General features: G+C 45.0%; 1 protein-coding gene across 1 annotated transcript in view; it reads left to right on the top strand.

The window, feature by feature from the left end:
* The window catches only part of EXOC4 (exocyst complex component 4), a 599,303-nt gene that overhangs the window by 35,367 nt on the left and 540,139 nt on the right, over positions 1-23,797 (top strand). Inside the window, exons 4-5 of the mRNA XM_004598184.4 lie at positions 10,427-10,611; positions 19,019-19,125. Coding sequence (XP_004598241.2) covers positions 10,427-10,611; positions 19,019-19,125 — 292 coding nt within the window. The remainder of the gene's footprint in view (positions 1-10,426; positions 10,612-19,018; positions 19,126-23,797) is intronic.

The following is a 23,797-nucleotide window of genomic DNA, read 5'->3' as shown; positions in this document are numbered from 1 at the left end:
CACGTCCCAGACTGAGTAATCAAGTTGCAGGTGCCGAGCCTCTGGTTTCAGCGAGTGTTGGCCTTCTCCCTTGAATGTTCCTGTCCGTACTATTGGGAGCTATTGGTGAAGGGTGTGGCTTATGCTGAGGAATGGGAAAAGCTGTCCTTGTCTTCATTTAACACCAGTTGCAAGTGGTTGGGCACCACATGTCTGTTTAAGACTTCTATCACATGGTGATGCTCACATAGCCTAGTGGCTAGCGTCCTCGCTTTGCATGCGCCAGGATCCTGTATGGGCACTGATTTGTCTCTTGGTTGCTCCACTTCCCTTCCAGCTCTCTGCTTGTGGCTTGGGGAAGCAGTAGAGGATGTTCCAAAGCCTTGAGGCCCCGCACCTGTGTGGGAGACCCAGAAGAAGCTCCTGGCTTCGGATTGGCTGAGCTTTGGCTGTTGCGGCCATCTGGGGAGTGAACCAGTGAATGGAAGATATTTCTCTCCTTCTCTCTGTAAATCTGCCTTTCCAATAAAAATAAGTAGATCTTTAAAAGAAAATTCTAAGTTTATGTAATAGTTAACTTTGATGCTTCTCAGCCTGGGACTGACTTGGCTCTCTTCAAAGCTGTCATCCTTAGGTTTCCTTTGTTTCCCTTTGTGAGTGCTAGGGTGACATGTTAAAGGGTTGGGATTAGTGCACAGCTTAGTATGCAGAGGGATGGATAGTGAGGCCTGGTGGAAGCGAAATGGACAAGGTGCTCTTAATTCTGTTCCTCAGTAACTCCCGAATTCTGTGAGCATAGATGCAGAAATCACCTCTCCCTTTTTTTCAGTACCCTTATCTGCGTGGGGAACATACTTTGTGTATGTTGCAGAATTGTGGTAATAATAGAGGACAAAGCAGTATGCAGAGTGAAGTGGGGTGGGCAGTTGTCCCCCCGACCCCACCCTGACCCAGTGCCAAGGAAAACGAGCTGTCGTGGTCTGGGGCTTGCATTGAGTAGCTTTTCTGTTCTGGTGCTACCATCACTGATGTGCACATGCTGTTCAATTGGATAAACCTTGTGCTGTGTGTGTGGTCAAGTGTAACACTCAAGTCATTTTCCAACACCTTCCAGTTACTGCTGGTTCCAGTCTCACACTCAGACTTACTGAATAGGTTCTTCATTGGTCAGTCTGTAGCCAGGCAAGGACTAGATAGTTGCGTAATTTTGGGATGAGTGCAGCCCATGTTGTTGGTATACAAGCTGCTGGCTGTCAGTCTGAACTTGGTGATGATCTGAGGACGCATTGGCTTGACAAGGTAGTCGGAGCTTGTTAAAGAGGTCGGTTTTCTCCTAGATTTACCTTGTACTGATTACTTGTGGTTGGCTAACTCTTAAAAGGGAAAAAGAAAGGAAGCTGCATTGTTCTTAAATTGCTTTGTGAAAATTTAAGTGTCTGTGTTATTAAAGAGCTGGTTAAGTGCTGTGCCATTTTAATGGAGCTGGGGCCCTCCAAGTGTGTGAACTTGTCTTAAGTGTGAGCCTAAAGGGATTCCCACTGACACCTTCTTCAGCTCTTAAGAAGAGAGTTGCTCTGTAACTTGTCCTCATCCCTCAGTTACAAGAAAGATGATGGGGTCAGTGGCTTTGGGATCTTGCTTGAAAGAACGTCTTTCTTAATGCTCTCCTCTCGCATACTGGAGCGGAAATGAGGTTTAACGCTCTTTACACAGCACTGATGGGGACTAGGGATGGAGGCCACTGTGAGGTTAGGGCCTGGGGATGGAGGCCACTGTGAGGTTAGGGCCTGGGGATGGAGGCCACTGTGAGGTTAGGGCCTGGGAAGGATTCCCACTCCCTCCCCAGACTGCTCCCTAAGGCATTTGCAATTCTTCTCTGTCCTGCAAAGTATTAGGTGAGTTAATTTAATCCAGAAAGTAATTGTGAGCATTTCTGAGGCCATCTTTTAAAGGGTTCTTACTTGGCATTGTGCATTAGTACCCCTGAGTGTGTGACTTTGGACTTGGAATTCTATTTGTAGATTTTTATGTAAAACAAAAAAATTTTAGTTGTTCTATGCTTAGCAATATGTTTACAAGAATGTTTATTCCAGTAAAATTTATGAAAGTAAAAAAAGTAGCGATCACTTAAGTTTAGGAATTTGGTAAAATCTGGGCCTCACGTAGGTCTGTTGATTGGAGTGGTATCTCTAATCAGCCGTATGTAAGCGTCTATGACAGAAGGTTCTCCCCTTTGGTCTCATGCTGGCATTCTGGAAGGCTTGAGCTGGTGGGGTATGTCAGAAGACCTGGCTGCCCCGTGTTTTAATAAAGTGTGGAAGTAATTTCTAGTATAATACCCTGATGTTAAAGAAAAAGGAAAGCTTAAACAGTGTGCTTTTTAAAGTCTGTGTTTTGGGGCAGTAAAGGGGTGAGACATTATGTGGACTATAAGTTGCATCTCTTTTATTTTCAAAGAGATATTTGGTGATATCCTAAAGAATAAATTCGTGAGTGAAGGGCCTTTTCTTTGGCAGCACTTTAAATCTTACAGACCTCCCCCTCCTTCATTCACTTATCAATAACTTCATCTCGTTTGCTTTATCCTGTAAATTCCATTATCTCTGAGGCAGTCTATTGCATTAAGCCCTTAGTCCCTAATATCGCCTCATTTACATTGATAGGGCTTGCCCTCAGCCCTTCTCCTCTTTGTTAATGCACCAGCAAGCACTGATATCTCTCTAGAGAATTATCATTTGGCTGTTAGCTCAGCTAATAACAGCCCTTCATCTGAACTGATGAAGGTTTATTTAATAAACCATGCAGTAATTCCGGCAGTGAGGGGAGGGGAGGTCCACAGCATCCGTTGTTAATGGCGAGAGGTGCTGAGTCTGCGTTAGAGGTGCAGGTTTCCTGAGGGAGATGGGGCTCCTGATTGGGGCTCATCGATACTGTGTTAATCAACCCATTGAGGAATGGACATTTTTTGATTACTGGCTTTGGTCACTGTTGATTACATGTAGGCTGAGCAGCTAGAGGGAAGGGGTGTTCTTGCTTGAGGCGCTTGACCTGGTCCTGAGCTGGAGCCATCTTGGAGTGTCTGAGATCATCAACAGCCTCCAGGCCGTCAGGGAATGGTAGAACTCCTACAGGGAGCCACAAACAGCTTGCTTTTACAGTTTTTTTTTTTTTTTTAATTTTCCCCCAGTGTAGATACCCAACCCAAGACTCATAGAAACTTTGATTTCCCATGAGTGCTAGTCTCACTATACAGTTCATCTATGAGAATATATACTTGTGTACCTGTAGATTTATTTGTTCTGCATTTTGCATTAAGATTGCATTATCTCAAAGAGAACATACTGAAAAGTAAAGATGGATTGCAGTATGCATCTCTGCTGCCCGATAAAAGGACGACTCCCAACGAAACTGGTAAATGTACCTTGATAATTTGATACTAGATTTTCTTCCATTCCATTGCAAACCTTCAATGCCATGACATGCTTAAATAGCAAAATCTTAAACTTGTAACTATTACTAAACTTATGACTATTACTGAAGGACTATATTGGGAAAAAGGAAGGGAAGGGGACTGGGGGGAATTCCTATACTTATAAAACCATATGATGGGAAATATAGTAACAACTTAAAAAAAAGATAAAGACCAACAAAACTTCTGAAAGGGACAAACAGAAAAAGACTTCCACTGTAGCCCTGAGCCATGAATGTATTCCCTGCATTCTGCTTGCAGTATTGGCTTCCCCCTCCTCCAGGATTTTAAAAAGTTTTATCTTTACATACAAGACAGAGAAAGAGAGTTAGTTATTTTCCATCTGCTAGTTTACTCCTCAAATGGCCACAACAGCCAGGTGTGGGCTAGACTGAAGCTGGAAGCCAGGAGCTCCCCCAATGGGTGACAGAGGCCCACGTCATGCACCTTCTGTGTGCGTGGGCAAGGGGCTGAGTAGGAGACAGTAGGAGGCCCACGTCATGCACCTTGTGTGTGCATGGGCAAGGGGCTGGATGGGAGACAGTAGGAGGCCCAAATCATGCACCTTGTGTGTGCATGGGCAAGGGGCTGGATGGGAGACAGTAGGAGGCTCACGTCATACACCTTCTGTGCGTGGGCAAGGGGCTGGATGGGAGACAGTAGGAGGCCCAAATCATGCACCTTCTACGCGCACGGGCAAGGGGCTGAGTAGGAGACAGTAGGAGGCCCACGTCATGCACCTTCTGTGTGCGTGGGCAAGGGGCTGGATAGGAGACAGTAGGAGGCCCACGTCATGTACCTTGTGTGTGCATGGGCAAGGGGCTGGATAGGAGACAGTAGGGGACTCAAACAGGCACTCTGATACGGGATGTTGGCAATCCAAGCAGAAGCTTAATCCACCGCCCCACAACCTTTCCTTGATCAGCTTTTTTGCTTGAAAATCTAGTCTCTGTGGTAGTGTTGTGCTATCAAACAGAAGTTTAGTAGGTAAGGTTATCAGATATATATTTAAAAATTGGAATTTTTGTGAACATGGGTTTACTTGCTTTCAAGTTTATCTACATACATTTGATATTGTGTATCACTAGTAAAATTGTTCCTAGTTCGTGCAGTGCATCTCAGTATGAGGTGACCATTTTGTGATGCCCCACACTTATCAGCTTGCAGACTTTCCCTTAAAACAACGACAAAGAATGGCTCTCCTGAAGAGGAATTTTTTGGGGAGCAAGTGAGATTATGACCTGGATACACGTGCTGTACTAAGTCATGACCACCTCTAATGGGGCGCAGAGGGAAGTGGAGTTCTTAGAAGTGAAATAGGGGGGATTACTTATGTTCTTTTGAAATAATTATGCTCCGCTTACAAGGACCAGCACCAAGGATGGCATGAAGGGCTGAGCAGGCAGGTGGCAGGCAGGCGTCCTCCCAGGGCTATTCCTTGTGTTGTAATCGTTTCTGTCCTAGGCATGTGAAAGCGAGGGCTCTCCTTCCTGTCCCCACAACTCTACTGTGGTTTGGCCTAAGTGAATCTGTTTTGGTACTGACAACTCACAGGCTGGACCCTAGGGAGCAGCCAGTATCTGTTCATGTTGGAGTTGTGAAAGTAGTATTTTCACATGGTTCAAATGAATACCTGGCAGATTCCGTGCTTGTTTTGTTTTCTTATTATGTTTTTTAAAGATTTGTTTTTATTGGAAAGGCAGATATACAGAGAGGAGAGACTGAGAGGAAGGTATTCTATCTGATAGTCATTCCCCAAGTGGCTGCAACGACTGGTGCTGAGCCGAGCCGAAGCCAGGATCCTCTTCTGGGTCTCCCATGTGGATGTAGGGTCCCAAAGCTCTGGGCCATCCTTGACTGCTTTCCCAGGCCACAAACAGGGAGCTGGATGAGAAGTGGAGCTGCTGAGGTTAGAACCAGCACCCATGTGGGATCCAGACGTGTTCAAGGCAAGGACTTTAACCACTATCATGTCGGGCCCTGTTTCGTTTTGTTGAACCCACGACAGTTTGCCTTTCAGCATGTCTGGATAGGGCAGCTGCAGGTGGATGGCCTGTGTTCTGAGTAAACTCGGGCTGCTGAGACATTTTTCTTGTGCTAATAGCTAAAGTTTTTTTTCTTTTTTAAAAAAAATCTGGTTGTGACTTCAGATAGTTTCTTGTTTAACTTTTATCAATTGTCTGGAGTAACCCATTTTCTTAACCTTCGATTATATCTTTACTCAGGGTTATGCAAACCTCTTCAGAATGGTTATGTTCTACTAGGAAAATTCTTACTTTTTGATAAGTGACACACTGTTTTGGAGCCCTATACATCAAAGTCTTGAAGAAAAAAGACTCGTTTAGGACTTGGCAATGACAAACCATTTTGGTTTTTTTTTCCCGGGGGGAGGGCGGGAGGGCATTGTTGCCAAAATAAGCGTTTTCATTAGATAGCAGGTGCTTTAGTTATCAGAATGGTTTTTGAGTACTTGTAAGTTTTAGATCTGTTTAGACACAGTTAAGTGACATCCTTTGCCTTGGTGCATCTCACCAGGGTTCTTAAAGAGCCTCTCTTGAGCAGAGCAGCTGCAGAGCGGCCGGCCTCAGGGCTCCTCCCCAGAGGCAGACATGCGGCCAGCTCTGGCAGAGGACAGGCCAGACCTGTTCACACAGTAAGCTTGAGTAAGAAGAGCCTGTGCCGGGCATCTAACTACGACACAGTAATTTCCTACATTTTATGGGGAAGAAAATTTAGAGTGCAGTAGTTCCTCGTGATGAAGATTTTCCTTTGCTATAAATTTCTCAAGATTTTTTAAGTACTTAATTTATTTTTAACTATACATTTAGCCTATTTTTGAGTTATAGAAACATTTCGTAGAGCTTTTTTTCACATTTCTAATAGCCACATGTGTCCTTGTGTTTATTAACTGTGTTACATCTTGAAAAATGTGCTTATCTTTGTAATTCTAAAGGAAATGCTTATTTTGAATTCATGTTTCTTTTATCTATACTTCTACAAGCAGTTTCCAGCTGTGTTAACTAGAGTACCAGTATTCTGTTAGATGATAATAGGTATCCTGTGAAACAGTTTCCTGCTAGCAACCATCAACTTGTTGGTGGCTTAAATTGTGGCACAGCGGCTTGAGGTGCTGGCACCCTATAACGGATGCCTGGCTGCTCTTGTCATCCAGTTCACGGCGAATATGCCAAGGAGGGCAGGAGATGATGGTGCAAGTTTTTAGACCTCTGCCCTGCCAAAGTGGGATGTTTGGAGTTCTGAGCTCCTGGCTTGAGCCCACCCAGCTCTACCTGTTACAGCTTTTTAAACAAAGTAGAAATGATGTGGTGGTGAGAATTGGATGAAGTGGTTAAGGTGGTGTTTGGGCTGCCCACAGGGTGTCTAGTTTGGCTTCTCTTGCAGTGCGTCTTCCTACTGTGTGCCATGGAAGGTAGATACTGACTCGGGTACCTGGGCCCCTGCCATCTGGATTGAGTCCCAGCCCCCTGACCTTGGCCTTGGGCAGTCTTGATTGTTGCAGATATTTAGGGAGTGAACCAGCAGATGGAAGATCTCTTTCAGTCTATCTCTGTATCCGTCTGCCTTTTGCGGGGCAGGGGGGGGGAGTGGGTGGGAAGGGGGGGCAGGTGTTGCATGCTGGAGAACTTGACAAGGCCATTTCAAATTCTTTTGTTTGTTTTTTTCGTTTTTTTAAAGATTTATTTATTTTTATTACAAACTCAGATACACAGAGAGAGGAGGAGAGACAGAGAGGAAGATCTTCCGTCCGATGACTCACTCCCCAAGTGAGCTGCAACGGGCCGGTGTGCTCCGATCCGATGCCGGGAACCAGGAACCTCTTCTGGGTCTCCCACACGGGTGCAGTGTCCCAATGCATTGGGCCGTCCTCGACTGCTTTCCCAGGCCACAAGCAGGGAGCTGGATGGGAAGTGGAGCTGCCGGGACTAGAACCGGCGCTCATATGGGATCCCGGGGCGTTCAAGGTGAGGACTTAAGCCACTAGGCCACACCACCGGGCCCTCAAATTCTTTTTGTACGTGAATGCCTGCTGTTTGATCTGTGAGTAAATGTGCAGACGGCATTGTGTTACGTGTGTTGTCTATCTACTGTTTCATTGTCTATTTCTAGTGATTTTAAAATACTTTTGTCCTGTTGCCTGTCACGTTTATGAATCTTGTTTGGGTAATTTCTTGTAACACCTAACCTTTGAGGCCATTTTGTAGTCTGCCTTAATCTAGCTTCATCTGTTAAATTCCTGTTGATGTTTCATCCATGTGTGTAACAGTGAAATAACATATAATGCTGAATGTGGGTCTATTAAAAGTATCTTTTTTTATTATTAAACACCTCCCAGTGGAGAAGGCTGTGTGGTTTCTTTCCGGTCAGTCCTGATTAGCAGTGACTAACTGCTGTGTGGGCTCTGCAGTCTGGAGCTGAGAGCAGTGTAGTGTATTGGAGTGATGGCCTCACCATGTTTTCCTTTGTGTGTAACCTCATGATACAAACTACTTACAACCAGGCAACATGAATGTCAATTACTCTAGTTGTCCACCCCAGCAGAGTGACACCGAGGAATCTTCAGTTTGCTGGTGCAATCTTCAGTGGCTACAATAGCAGCGGCTGGGCCAGGAACTCCAGTTGGGTCTCCCATGTGTGGTTCAAATCCTTGAGCAGTGATCTGCTGCTTCCCAGGGGCATTGAGGGGAGCTGGGTTGCAAGCAGGGTGGCTAGGATTTGAATTGGCACTCTGCATGGGATGTGGGTGAAACCTGTTGTGCTGAAGTGGTTATTCCTACAATCTCTTCCTTCATATTGGTGTGAGTACTACTTAGTAAGGTTAGAATAGGGGAAGACAATGAATGTGACCTTGCCTTACTTCTTAAGTTTTAGCTTTATAGACTTACATAAAGGTTAGGAAAACAAAAACAGAAATCTTTGTGTTTTCTTATAGGAATGAGACTTTTTTTTGTGGCAAGCTTTTCAATGATGGCATATATTTTACTTACACTTGCATTTTGGGTCAAACATTCAAAAAGTTGAGCATTTAAATGGTCACAATGATTTGCCAAAATAAAGGACAGTTGCTGAAAATTCTGCATTAAAAACATGTTGGAAATACTGTCTGAAATTTCTTTAACAGTACTCTGTGGATAATCTTAATACTCAGTATGAATCAAACACTAGGATAAGTGTTATTTGAATTAAAAATTAATTGGATGGATTGAAAATTGACATTGTTATAATTTTGTATTTGGAACATGAACTGTTGGGGTTAAAAATCTTCATGCAAATTCCCAAACAAATCAAGTTTGTATGTGCAGCGGATGGTTTTAAGCCTAAATATCTCAGCTGGATTTAATTACCTTAAGGGATAAGGCTACATGACGGGCCAGTGGTTTACCAAATTATTTTTCATTTTCTGGATCTTGATGTCACTAAAGGTTAATGCATCCTCGTTTCTGTGCTAGAAACCTGAGTTAAAATCCATTTTAGGGGCATAAGTGTAAATGGATTTGTTGTGCGCTCCTCCTTGGGGACACGTTGGTCGTTTTGTGAGGCTGCCTTTCCATTTGGAGCTGCCGGCAGTTTGCTTAGGGCCCAGTGGCTGTCAGAGCAAGGGCAGTCGCTGGCAGGCTTCAGAGGGCAGAGCTGCCCTGGGCTTGCCATTCCTCCTTTGCTTGCTTCTTTCTTGCTCAACTTGAGGAAATGCATTTGCTACCGACAGTTGATGATAGCACATCACAAAACAAGTGATGTGTTGGTGGGTAAGCCATTGCATTTTCCTCACTGTTTCGGGCTGGCAGCTGGAAAGCTGTCTGTTTACTGTTTACAAACTCCTCAACAACTCCTTAGACTGCTGTACATGTGTGGCCAGCGTTTTGGGCCACCAGGACGTTTCAAGGCTGTATTTATCTGTTGCTCTTGTACAGATGCTTGACTTTTTAGGTGCGTGTTTGTAATTACATTTCACAATCAAATGGAAATGTTTCTGCTTACTGCGTTTCTCTGCACCTGTTGGCCCTTGAGCCGTCTGACCGACATCAGAGATTGGTCTTAGTGCGTTCATTCCTGAGGCAGCCCCGTTACGTTCTTTGCCTTCTCAGCTCAATTTGGAACTAGCTACTTTCTGTTTGTTTTGTTTTTTACATTCTTCTTGTTTCCTGCCTCTTACTTTGTTTTTCTCTTTGAAAGAAAAATATCTCAAATATATTCTGAGCCTGAAGTTGTATAGGATTTGTATATACAGATTACACGTAAATATGGTTATATATCCATGAAGAAATAGGAACCCTCCATAAACGTCTTTTTCTTGGCAGTTACCATGTTGAGATTCTAAAGGAGTTGTTTACAGGTCCCAGGATGCTTCATCTTTTCTGTTTGTTGTGGGCATTCCTGCATCACTTTGATGCATCGAGTCCTTGAGTCTCCTCCATTCACATGCCCTTGCTTTAGTCAGACGGGATTGGGCAGGGCTTTCTGTGTGGGGTGATTGTGTGAAGCATGCTCTCACCTCAGTGGCTGAGTGTCGGCCTGGCCTTGGTGCCCGCCCACGAACGACCTGGCGAACTCGGCTGCCTCAGTGATCACCACAAGCACACACAGCATGCTTTTGTTCATCTTAGTCTGCAAAGGCGAATGTAGACTGAAAGTGCATGTCAACAGTGGAGTTCTTAGACTATAAACCATGCAGTCATTTAATTGGGAAGCCATTTTCATGTGAGTGTGTGTGTATAGTTAGGATGTACAGCTTTGTTAGTTTTACATGTCTTCATTTCTATTTTGCTTACATTTTCTTCAGAGTTTTCTACCTTCTATGATAAACTTTTCGAGGACTGGACTAAGCCAGTCTACATTGTGCTCTACAGTGATGTGCTGATAAGTTTTAACTGTCTTAATCCCCTAGCAAATGTTATCTTATTTACAAACTCACTGGGTTGTTTACTTGTACCAAATAGCCTTGCTTGCTTCCCTTTTCAGGTGTCCGCAGTTGAGTCTTTGGAGGGCCCCTTGCTGCAGGTGGAAGGACTGAGTGACCTCAGGCTGGAGCTCCACAGCAAGAAGATGAACCTGCACCTGGTGCTCATCGATGAGCTGCACCGGCACCTGTACATCAGATCCACCAGCCGCGTGGTGCAGCTCGGCAAGGACAAGGGCAGGACGAGGTTGGTTGAAGAGGATCTCGGCTCAGCCGACTGTGGCCTTACAGGATTCCCTGAATATTGTACATTCTTCTTTCATGCTCCATCTCTGAAACTTGGAGGATTTCCTGTTATAAAAGCATCTTTGTGTTCTAAGAGGCTGACATTTTAGTTTGTTCATGCAATTACTAGTCTTTTTGTGTAAGGATCTATATATAAAATGTTATATAAAATGGGTCTTCTATATACTAAGGAGAAATTGGAAAAACAATTATGATGTTGGCCAGTGAAGTCAGACTAACTAAGCAATGTAGACGTGTGACCAGAAGTCTTAAGGCTTTTGTTGTTCACGAATGTATCAGCTCTAGGCAGTTCTCTCTCTGGAACAGTTCGGGAAAGGTGGAGGGAGAATACACCTTTTTCCCCTAGGCTGGTTGTGGTGTAGCCCTGTATTTAAGGGTCTGGGTCGGTTCAAGAAATTCTGTAGACTGAAATAACTCTGGCAGAGAATAAGACTAGATACAGAATGTAAGCTATTACAACACTGAAGTGAATACATAAAAGGTCTACAAGAAGGTCATGGGAAATTCAGATCATAATCAAACTATGCATCCATTTCAGAGCTATTTTTTTCCCTGCACCAAAATAAACTTGGAGAACCCTCATATGTCAGATAACTTCCTGCATTCCCTTACGATAGATACAAGGTGTGGGCATTTGGGGTAGCAGTTACTCTGCTGCTTCAGATGCTAGCATCCTGTATTGGAGTAGTTGAGTTTGATTCCTGACTCGGCTCTTATTTCCACCTTTTCTGATAATTTGTAGAAGGACCTGAACTGAGTTCCTGTCTCCTGGCTTCTGCTTGGACAGCCCCAGCAGTCAGACAGTTGAGGAATGAGCCTGAAGGTGCAAGATCTCTTTGTGTCTGTCTCTTTGCCTTTCACATATAAGAAAGGTAGCCATATGGGCTTTCCAGAGGGCGTTTGAGCACTCTCTCCTCAGGTAGACCTGTACTGACGTTTTTATGAGTGCAGACAGGTGGAGCACTGGAAGCAGTGTGAGCCAGAAATGAAGTCTTGTAAGACCTGTCCTGCCTGAGCAAAAATGCCCAGGTCTGCATGTGATTCTTTGGCTTTGTTGGAGACCTGACAGGGAAAGAGAAATGTCTGCCTCTCTCGAGTAGTTGGGCACTGCAAGATCTGCAGCTAAGCAGACAGTCAAGTAGGGATTCTGTACCTCAGACTGGCTGCAAGACTAGATGTGAGCAGGATAAGAATTGTACCTTGGCAGAGGACAAAGTGGTGAGCAGAGAGGTGGGGCAGTGAGAGCATTTTTTGTATTGGTATTTGTGGGCAAATAGCAGTTCTGGATAGGGGGTTTTCCCCCTGTATGAAGACAAGTAATAAAACCACTGAGTGCTGTGGAAGTATTCCGTAGCATAAGGGGAAGGTGAGCATTGTCTAGAAGTGTCAGAGGAAGAGCCTTAAACTTTCTAAAATGAACCACTTAAGCTGAAGTTTTCTAAAGAGATGCAAGGACCATGGCTGTTGTAGGCTGCCTCATTCCTGGCTTTAAATGGTGGGCTTTGCCAGCCATTAGCACATGATAGAGCAGGAGGGGGAGGCCTGAGATGCCCTTATGTCTGGCGCTGATGCACTGGCCTTGTCCCAGAAGGTGAGTGAGGGAGACCTGGGACCTACTTGAACCCTGCCGACCTGCCCAGCTTGGACCAGCCAACCAGCCAAAGTATATGTTGGCTTGTGTTTGAAGCTCTTGGAGAGCTTGGGGTTTTGCGCATACAGCTGCTATGCAATAGTAATGAGGAGCTATATGAAAGCATTAGAGATAAAATGGCACTAATTAAAACATGACTAAAATGTAAGGAAATCCAGGTGGAATAGGTGGATTTCAGTCTTTATTTAAAACGTTGCTGGCCAGGCATAGCAAAACATTTAAGACATCCATATCAGACTGTTTGGTTCCAGTTTCAAGCCATCTGTTTCTGTGTAGCTTTCTCTTCCTGTGCATTTTGGGAGGCAACAGGTGAGTGGCTGTGTAGTAGCTGCGTCCATGATGCTCACATGGGAGATCTAGAATGAATTTTGGGCTCTCAGTTCTGGCATGCATGTAGGGGAGTGAACCAGTAGATGAAGGGCTTGATTTCTGTTTGCCCTCTCAAATAAAAATTACAGTAAATTTTTATTTGAGTAAATAAATTTAGTAAATACAGAAGATTTGAGTCAGTGATATGGAGGGTCAGCTTTCCTTAGGTGGTGAATGACAGCTAGTAAGTACCAAATGACACAGTGACCAGTCCGGGTCGTTATGCCACTGAAGTGAGGATGCCAAGGATTAGATCGCCCCCCATCCCCGCCTCTGGCTTTAAAAATCATATATTGAAATCTTGTGCTTTAGGGTATGTTTGTATTTAGAGGCAATATTTCAAGAGGTAATAGTGTTGAAATAAGGTTATTCCGGTGAGTCCCAGTTCCACAGTATTGGTGTTTTTATGAGACGGGATCAGGGCGCAGGCAGGTGCAGAGGGAAGACGTGAAGACGCAGGGAGAAGTCAGACGTGTGCAAGTGGAGGATCCTGACCTCGGATGATGGCAGCACTGCCTGGACTATGGTCTTAGACTTCCTGCCTTCAGAGCTCGGAGCAGAGAAAGCTAATGCGCTAATGCAGAAGCCACTCAGAACAAACTGATGCAGAGGATCAGAAGCCAAGTCAGATGTATATCGAGACGAGGAGAGACAGAGAGGAAGATCCTCCATCCGGTGATTCACTCCCCAAGTGGCCGCAATGGCCGGAGCTGTTGCTGATCCAAAGCCAAAAGCCAGGAGCCTCCTCTCCCATTCGGGTGCAGGGTCCCAAGAGTTTGGGCCATCCTCCACTGCATTCCTAGGCCACAAGCAGGGAGCTGGATGGGAAGTGGGGCTGCCGAGATTAGAACTGGCGCACATATGGGATCCCAGCATGTTCAAGGTGAGGACTTTAGCTGCTAGGCCACTCTGCTGGGCCCTCCCCCTTCTTTCTTAATGACAGCCCTTATTTTATTCCTTGTGTTCTTAGCCTAATCTAAAAAGCTCATTCTCCCTGCTCTGTAAGGCTAGCGGGCTGAGTGGGACTTCATCTTGCAACTGTTTAGTTGAGACTCAACGTGGTGATCTAGGGTGCTTTCCTCTTTGCTGCCTGTTAGTGTTTGTAAGGGACATAAGCGATGCCATTAAGCCTCCTTAGACCCTGGTGTGAGTCAGAGCAAGAGTCACGCCCTGAGCTCCCTGATGGTGTTGAGCTTCTTTTCTAAGTGAGAGTTGTATCTAGTGCTGCTTGCATCCTCTGCTTCCTGCAGTGAAGCCTTGTTCTGACACACGGAGAAGAGTGGAAGCTGGCCTTCCCAGGGTTTGGTGAGCACTTGATGCGGAGGGCGGTGCAGCAAGGATGGCCCGGTGGACAGTGACGGCACGTGTGGCAGAACTGCATCCTAGACGTTTACAACAGAAAAGACGTCTCTGCTGGGATCTTGGGTTTTGGTCTGTTTAGAAAGAATACTCGGAAGTGGACCACAGGATATCGAAGTTATGCTGTGAGAACAATTACGTTGTAAGTAGTTTGAGACAGCTGAGATGACCACACGTATTATTATATGAATACATAATTGATGTGTTTTGAAAGGTTGAAAATATAAGCCAGTATGTGTCATTGAAAAAGAATGTATGCACAAAGAGTAGTCAGTCACAGTAAACAGGGTTTGTGTTTGCCTGTGAAGAAATTGTAGAAGTTATGTTTGGAGGAAGTGAAGTAGCCCTTAGTTTGTAATGATGTCAGTTCCAGTTAAATCCCAGCTGGGAGTTCACCTGGAAGAACAAAAAAATTGAAACCAATTTAAAAAATTGTGTGAGGAGTTTATGAGGAAACTTTTCTTATGTGATGGGGATGGATACTGATCGTGGTCCAGCTGCTGCTCGGCATGCACCTTGGCCCGTACCCGAGGGCCCAGCTCTGCCGCAGCTTGTGCTGCCTTGCCACCACTCTGGGGGCAGTAACATGATGGTCAGCTGCTCAGTTTTCCCCGTGTTGGGGCTCATGGGTTCTTCCTGGCTAGGACAGTAAGATCACTTGCCCGTGGTGGCCGGCATGAGCATGTTCCTGTATTAGATACGGTGTAGCTGTTGATGCTGCTGTAGAGATTTGTTTAATGAAATGGGAAGATGCTGAAGTGTGAAATGTTCAAAGTTGTTAATAGAATAATTTAAGAAAAATATAAATAGAGTGTGCTGTTTTCTGGGGGTGTGTAACAAAATATCCAGACTCCTTTCTAGAAAACATTTTGGAATACATTACACCAAGTTGATGAACATAGCTTTTTATGTTCTTTAAATTTCCCAAAAAGACCATATAGCTTTATAGTCAGATCAAATCATAAAATATTAGAAATAGTTAATCCTCCTCGTTTGCCTCCGCACTTGCTTCTGCTGCAGAGAACATTTCGGGCACATGAATTTGGGGTGTCTGTCTCTGGGAATGTGGAGAGTGTCCTGGCTCTCATTGAATTACTTGCTTCCTATTTCATCCTGAAATAATTTTTCCACTTACACAGTCTGATTTTTTTAAATTATTCCCCCCCACCACCTTTTTTAGATTTTTAGTTTTCCATATCAGTTTATTTTCTTTTACCTTTGAACTATCATTTAAAGCTATGACTTTTTTTCAAACTTTTTATCTTCTAAATCATTTATTGTTCTTTCTGTGTGTTTAGCCAGATCTTAGAAGCATAGAGAGTTGCTATGGCAGCCATCAGTGCTTCTTACTAAGGGTGTATTATCGTTGACAGCTATTTCACAGTGCAGTTTGACTTAAACCCCAGTGAGCATGTGCTGTTCAGGTCCAGTGGCACTTGTGGTTACAGAGATGACTGTTTCCTGCTCCATTTGCAGCTTAGTTCAGCTCACTTCTCCCAGTTTTCAGCTTGATGATGACCTCAGCCTCATGGACTACAGCTGTGAATGTTGGTCATCGTTGGACCCACTTACTGTCAAATGAAGGAACAGAAATATCTGCTAATTAAAAATCAAATGTTTAATAAGCTGTCAGCACTTCTAACCCTTCTTACAAAGACTAGCAACCACTGTTTCCATGACTTGAAATTTTGAAATCAAATACTTTTAAAAACAGAACAGCCAGAAAATTCTGTGGCTTTGGTGGCAGTGGTGGTTGTGTTTGTTGTAGCTTAATTGGCTTTGTGGTTTTTCTGCCCACAATCCTGTTATTAAACAGCAAAGCGCATTCAGTCTCAACCCATAATTGGTAGCTTGAAGGGATGTATTTTATTCTAGGAGGCGTGTAGCCTACATTTAACTTTTGGCTGCAGCTGCTTGTGAATATATTTAACGTAAGAACTTGTAGTCATAGGTCTGTAGAAAGAAACATAGCTGTTCATATTTCTTTCAGAATAAAGCCATTCAATGAATTCATATTACTTACAACTTTAAAGTAACAGTCAATTTTATTTCTTTGTTTTGAGGAATACATCCCTTGAGATTTCGAATTCTTTGAAGGCTTAATATCTTCTCACCTTCATCTCAGATATATGGTGAGAAGATGCCTTTTTCTCTCTGCTGAAAGAAACTCAAGTCCCTGGTATTAAACTAGAACATTCTAGCACCTGCCTTTGGCTGAGCTTCTCAGCTGCTCGCAGTCCTTAGGCGAGGGGTGTACCCCCTTCCTCTGGAACCTTCCAGAAAAGAACAAGAAAAAGTCATTTCCAGAGTTACTTGCCTTTGGGTTAGTGCTCACAAAAGACGAAATTGAAGCCGAAGGGAAAATTTTAGAGAGAGAGATGAGTCTATGAAAATAGATTTACACTAAATTGACTTTCTGAAAGTTTATTGATGGAGTTGCAGGCCCTCTGGCTCTTATTATAAAGTCAGCAGGCTATGTTTTTCAAAGTTGAAATGGCAAGCCATTTATCGCCCTACATTTGGCTGAAATTTCTAGGTTAAAACTGGGAGAAAATGGTTGTGGGTTTTTAATGTAAAGTGAACCATGTGTAAAGCTGAGCTTATGGCCGTTTATAGTCGAGTATTCTAGAACTGCGTAGCTGCATTGGTGTGCATATCAGTGTGTTCCAAGGCTTGGTGGGCAGCGTCCCAGCTCACACACACACCTCCATGTCCTGTTCATTGATGCCTGTATCCATGCTTGAAACAGAATGGTTCCACATTGTTATTCCAACATTTATAAAATGTGGCATGTAATTTCCCTGTTGTTTAAGGTTCAAATTACCCTTTTTTGTGAAATCAGCTTTTCTTAATTACTCAGTAGATAATTCTGACTTTCCTGGTTTGGGTGTTTCCAGGGCGAGGGGAATAGTGCAAAGCTGCTTTTCCCTTTGTGGGGAAGGTGCAGTTTAAATGGGATGAGGCAGAAGGAGGAGCAATGAGATGAAAGCTACCGGGAAAGATGAAAAAAAGGGTTAAATATGTAATTGATTTTATAAACGTGCCGACCGCTGTGGTGGAGGATTGGGTTTGAAGACCATTGGATTTTCTTGAGATGGTTAGGTTGAGGAAGTTACAGCTGTATATTGGTGGGAAAAGCATGGCTGAAATCATGCCAGTTGAGTTCGTGGTCATTACTGTCTGTGTTCCTTTACATCCTGCCTTCCCCAGAATTCACGTTCGTCTGCCAGTTGTTGTCAGTCTTGGAAGCGAGCTGAGCCTGGCTTCGTTTGTGCCTGAGTCATGCTTTTGCAGCCTCAGCTCTGAGCTCAGTGCCAAACACAGAGCAGGTGCTTGGGAGTGTTTGCATAATGATTCTCCCTTTCCCTGGAATAGGTGCAGGTGGAGGAATTAAGAATTTGTGGTTATCCTTAGGGCCTATGATCATCACACACATCGTTAGCGCTCAGCAAGGGTAGTATCTTAACTTCAATAACAAAATTGGCTTTTCAAAAATTTCTGGGGCCTGGCACGGTAGCCTAGTGGCTAAAGCCTTCATTTTTAACACACTGAGATCCCATATGGGCATTGGTTCTAATCCCGGCAAACCCCGCTTCCCATCCAGCTCCCTGCTTGTGGCCTGTGAAAGCAGTGGAGGACGGCCCAAAGCCTTGGGACCCTGCACCTGCATGGGAGACTCGGAGGAAGCTCCTGGCTTCTGGCTTCAGATCGGCTCAGCTCTGGCTGTTGCGGCTACTTGGAGAGTGAGCTAGGGGATGGAAGGTCTTTCTCTTTCTTTCTCTCTGTAAATCTGACTTTGCAATAAAAATAAAAAAATCTCAAAATTTTCTGAATGAACATGTTTACTATTAGCCTTAAAATACACACTAGTGGAAACAGTGTTGTGCTGTGGGAGAGGCCTCCCTCTGGGTGGGACACCTGTGTCCTGCATCCAAGGCTGGATGGAACCTTGGCTTCTCCTGCTTCTAGTCCAACAGGTGGCCAGTTCAAGTGGGAGACTTGTGGATCGAGTTCCAGGCTGCTGGCCTTGGGCTACGCAAGCCCTGGCAATCGTAGGCACTTGTGGGTAGAAGAGTGCCTGTCTGTCTGTCTCTCTCTCTCTCTCTCTCTCTCTCCCCCTCCATTTCATGTGGAAATGTCCTTTGTGTGCGGGAGCTCTGCACTCTGCCACCTCTGTGGGGCTCTGCCGACAGTCTGGAGGGAAGTGAGAGCTGTGGCTCTGACCTTCCCACGCTTGGGACAGAAAGCCCTTCTCGAGGCAGCCGGGCCAGGTGGTTTAGCTGCGAGAGGCTAGGGCGCAGGCTTTACTCCCTCGGATTGACTTCTGTTTTTGTGCTTAGACGGTGTTTATCAATTAGCAAGTTACCTTGAAGAAAAAAAACGTATTTTTAAAAATCTTTGTGTCACTGAAATATGCTCATTTTGGAGACTTTAAAGCTGTACATTTGTATGAGGGGTATAGTTCTATTGGAAAAGATGAAATAGGTGACCAAATACTACATTAACCTGTTTGGAATTCCTTAAGCCATCTGATTCTGTCTGCTGACATTTGAGTCTGTTTCGAATAAAAGTAAGTGTGGCGAACTCCTAGAATATGTCAGAAACTTTAATTTGAAAAACAAGTTGAAGCAGGATTTAACTGCCTTTAAGCCTTCATTTCGTGACCAGAACTGCTAAATCAAGCTAGTGAGTTACAGAGGGGCGTGTGAAGGTGCTTGGTGCGACTTCATGGCATAAGGGCCTTCCATGGTAGGCCTTGTTAAAGGTAACGTCAGATGAAAACAGCCCGTCTGAATCGGAGTGCTGCTTTTGACCACATCTGTGGCTCCAATTATGTTCCTGGAAGTACACTTGGAAGAGGTGGACAAAGCAGCAGGAGGGTGTATGGTGAGGAGAGGGATGAGGCTCATCTGGAGCAGCTTCAGTGGGCTTGGAGAGAATTGTAACTACTGCTCCTCTTCCTCGACAGCCTTGGCAAAGATGCGTCTCCAGTTCCTCTGCTCGATGTGACCAACCTCCCGACTCCTCGCAAGTTCCTCGACGTCGCTCAGTATTCCGCTGCGGGGAGCTCCGGAGGTAGGCTTCGGTTTCATCAGCCTGTGAAGTGTGCTGTCCTCTGAGGCAGAGCTGGGGTGTCTGGGGAGGGCAGTGCCTGGGAGCTTCTGCTGAGCCCTTGGTGTCCCTGAGAAGGTCCGTGCTGACAGGTTGGAGAGCAGGTTGAGTTAACGTCTCCACATCCCATGTTGGCGTGCCTGGGTTCACTCTCCAGTTGAGGCAGTTGGTTTCCATTTCTTGCCGGTGCAGACCCCAGGAGCAGCAGGTGGTAGTTCAGGTGGATTCCCTGGCACTGCCATGGGAGGCTTGGGTTGCTACTCTGGCTTTCTGGGCGTTTGGAGAGCTCTTACCTGTTTACCTCTCACAGAAAATACCGTTGGAGCCTGTTGCGTAGGAAGAGTTGGACGTGGTCTGCCTGCTCTAAATCCTGCTGTACATGTGTTTACTTTGTGAAAAAGCCTTTGCTTTCATTTTTGCTGTAACATTTGGTGCTGCTATTAGCTCTTACCCAGTTGTTTCATGCATTGTATTCTATGTCTAGTCCCTGAACGTTTTTCTTTATTTATTGACATTTTATTGGAAAGTCAGAACTACAGAGAGAGACGAGAAAAATCTTCTGTCTGCGGTTTCACCCCCTCCCAAGTAGTCGCGTTGGCCGGAGCTGAGCCGATCCGAAGCCAGGAGCCAGGAGATCTTCTGGGTCTTCCACATGGGTGCAGGGTCCCAAGGTTTTGGGCCGCCCTCCACTGCTTTCCCAGGCCACAGGCAGGGAGCTGGAAGGGAAGTGGAGCAGCTGGAACACAAACCAGCACCCATATGGGATCCCAGCAAGGTGAGGATCTGACCACTAGGCTGCCATGCTGGGCCCTTCCTAAAGGCTTTTTTTTAAGTTTATATTATTTAATTAGCATATATATTTTTAATTTGTAAGAGGAAGGGGTAGAAAAAGATTTAATTTTTAATTTCACTTTCCACATGCCTACAGCAGCTGTGTCTGGATTGGGCCAAGTCTGGAAGCCAGGAACTCAATACTGGCCTAGTGTGGGTGGTAGGGATCCAGCTACCTCACCCATCATCTACTGCCCCCTAGGGTGTGCATTGCCAAGAAGACAAGAACGAAGCAGGAAGGGGTCTTGAACCCTGGCACTGCAGAAGGAGATGCGAAGGGACCAAGGAGCAGTTGAATTGCTGCACCAAATCCTTGTGTGCCCTCCCTCCCTGCGTGATAGCTTTTCAGCTTGTGATTTCTGTTCCAAGTCCAGGGGTCTCGCCCTCCTGAATGGGTCTGCCTGTGTGCACTGCACAGGTTCCTGGGGTACTTCAAACAGTGTCCTTGAGGCCTGCACAGTGTCCTGTGGGACGGGCTGAAGAGCCATTCTGAGTTGTGCTTACAGCTGGGGGCAGAGGGTTAGCTGCCAGGCCAGCTGCCAGATTTTCCCCTCATCGGGGCCTGAGGAGTTCTGAACTCTGCACGGAGTTCATCCTTAGAGCTCTGCTGGCGAGAAGAGGACTGGGTACCATGGGAGAGCCCGCAAGGGCCTCACTGCCCTTGAAAAAGGCCATATAACTTCACACTTACAGGGAGTTCGGTTTTTTGACATTTGAAGTAATGAAAAGGTTAGAAAAAAGTAGAAAAATAATTTGCATTTATTCAGAATATTTTGCATGATTAATTGAAAATTTTTTTGTTAATATGTTGGGCATATTTCGTTGCTTTTTGAAATGTCATTTAATTTTAGAATTATTTAGCTTTGGAATTGAAATTTTATGTAGAAAAGTGTAGAACTTCTTGATGCAGCTTTTTCTTTGGTTTATTTGGCAACGGTTTTGCTTTAAATCTGAAACATTTATTTTTGTTATCCATTTCTTGTACCTAGAGCAGGTTTCCTTTTCCCCTCTTTCTGGTGCGGTACTGAGCCTTGCCACTGCTCTGAGCTGTTGCATAGCGTGGAGTAAATGCAGGAGAAAAGAAACTTACACTTGGATTTGTGTTTCGTCTGTGCCTCCTGTGGAACTTACCAGTTGCTTCATCTTTACATTTTTATAATGTGAATCATCACTGCTTAGCCTGATTATAATTATGTGAATAAATTACTTATAACAACTTATGTAAATGTAAATCAATAGCAAGGTGAAAACATTTAATTGTTTTTAAAGAAATGATAGGGTAGGCGTTACAAAACAGTGCTGTTTATATACCAAATACCTGAGAAGCATCAACAATGACAGATGTTAATAGAAACTAATTTTACTACACCTGTTATTTTTTAATAGGGAAACTCTTTGTGCTGGATACTGCTTTTTTGAATTTATTTTTTGTTTTATTTGTTTATTTTTTTATACAACTCCAGAGGCTCTGAGGTTTCTCCTAACCCTCCCCATTAACTTCCTCCCCCCACTGATTTCCCCTGTTTTATTACAGTGGTGGGCACTGCTTGTTTGTCAGGCCCTGCTGTTGTCATTCTCCACCTTGTGGGGTTTGTGGTGATACTTTGGCAATGTTACGACTTATACTTGAAGCTTAATCACACTATGATAGGGTAATAGTGTTGGAACCATTATGGGACTGCTTGTTGAGATTGGCACAAATGTTTCTCTGTATTTTGTAAGCAATTTTCTGTATCCATCTTTTTTTCAAAAGACAGGGAGAGAACTTGGGGAGGGGTTTTCCATCTGCTGGCTCGCACTGTCCCCCCAGCCGCTCATACAGACTCCGAATGATCACAGCAGCCAGGGCATGGCTGTGCCGGAGTGAAGCTGGGAGGTCAGAACTCAGTCTAGTCCTGTGCCAGGGACGCTAGCGACGCCAGCGATGCCAGGGAGCCGTGTCCTTGGGCTGTCCATGGCTGCCTCCCAAGGCGTGCATTAGTAGGAAGCTGATTGGAAATGCAGTAGCCGAGGCTCAAACCAGGTATCTTATGTGGAGATTGTCTTTTCAAGTGGTGACTGAACTGCCTCTGCTACCTGTCTGCCCCAAACCTTTTTCCTCAGGTGGGTTTCTTTCTTTTTATTTTTTTAAAGATTTATTTAATTTTTATTGGAAAGTCAGATATACAGAGAGGAGGAGAGACAGAGAGGAAGATCTTCCGTCCGATGACTCACTCCCCAAGTGACCGCAACGGCCGGTGCTGAGCCAATCCGAAGCCAGGAGCCAGGAAATTGCTCCAGGTCTCCCACTCAGGTGCGCGTCCCAAGGCTTCGGGCTGTCCTCGGCTGCTTTCCCAGGCCACAAGCAGGGAGCTGGATGGGAAGTGGAGCTGCCGGGATTAGAACTGGCGCCCATATGGGATCCTGGGGCGTTCAAGGCGAGGACTCTAGCCGTGAGGCCACGCTGCCGGGCCCTATTTCTTTTGGTTTTGAAGATTGTTGACCCTGATGCATTTTCTGTGAGTGATGGTGGACAAGAGTAGTTAAGATTTTGTTGGTTAAGGTCAGTTGCCAGTAGAGGTTAAGATATGCTTAGTGCTTATTATGCATGACGTAATGTTTTAAGGCATCACATGAATCAACTCATTCTGTCCTCCGGCTGTCTTAGGACATAGGTTCTGCTAAGGGCCCCATTTTGAGGATGAGGCAAGCAGCAGAGCTGTGTTGTCAGCTCAGAAGCCAGGTTAGAATATTCTCACAATTTTGTTTTGCTGAAAATAAGACATGTAGGTTACAGTGTGTGGTTTTCTATTTCCATAAATGTACTGGTTTCCATAACATGAATTCGTAACTTAGTTTTGTAGGCTAAAAGTTGAACATGGACCTTGCTGGCTGAGGTGAAGGTGGTGGCAGGGCCGAGATGCGCAGGGGTGAGGAGCCGTTCCTCCGCTCATGGCCGTTTGGGGATTTGTAGCCTCACTCATAGGCCATGCAACATGAGCACCTGATAACTAGCCTCCTGTAGATGGGTTTAATCTTGAGTCCCGTCTGTGGTTGCGTTGGCTGGACCAGGTCAAATGGTGTCTGGTGTTGTGGACCATACTTTGCCCAAACCTGCTGGGAGGGGACCATCTGTTTTCTTGCCTTTTCCAGCACTGCAGTTCCTTGAACTGCTGCCTGGCTTCACTCATGGCACTCTGGCTCCAGCTTTGGATCTAGTGAGCGTGTCCACCCTTCTCCCCCGGCATCTCTGGCTGTTCTGCTCCCTTAAGCACTTGTGAGACTCAATTGACCCCTTGTGGGTAGAGGCTTTTCCTCGTGCCAGTTCCTGCTCACAGGTACTGGGGCTAGAACACGGCTCTTTGGGGAACCGTGACTGCACACTGCACGCTGCACTGTTGAGTTTCTGACTTGTTATCTTCAGGAGTCAATGCGCAAAAAATTTGACTTTCCTGAAATTATGTAGCTAAGTCTTCTTAAGTCCTTGTAGTTCTAGCCTTTAGGACTAAATTAACTGGGTCGGATTATTAAAGGAGACTGTGTAAATGAGGAAGATGCAAATTATGTGGACTGCATAAAATGCTACTAAGTGCAAATACAAGTATGGGTTTGGTGAAATCTGTTTAAGGACAGAAATTCTGTCTTCATCTGAATAGTGAGCAGTGATTCCGAAGAGCCTGTCTGCAGTGCTCTGCGAGGCGGCCTTGGAAGTAATAGGCGCTTAGGCAGCAAGGGAGTGTGGCGTGTGCTCCTAAAGCTCCCCTCACGTTGTAAAGCAGTAGGACTGCAATGCATTCGACTTGACACTTCGGTAGAGCGGGTTCCG

This window comes from Ochotona princeps, chromosome 25, assembly GCF_030435755.1.
Source record: "Ochotona princeps isolate mOchPri1 chromosome 25, mOchPri1.hap1, whole genome shotgun sequence".
Lineage (NCBI taxonomy): Eukaryota > Metazoa > Chordata > Mammalia > Lagomorpha > Ochotonidae > Ochotona > Ochotona princeps.
The sequence above is the reverse complement of the archived record's forward strand: the minus strand, read 5'-3'. Positions and strand labels throughout refer to the sequence as shown.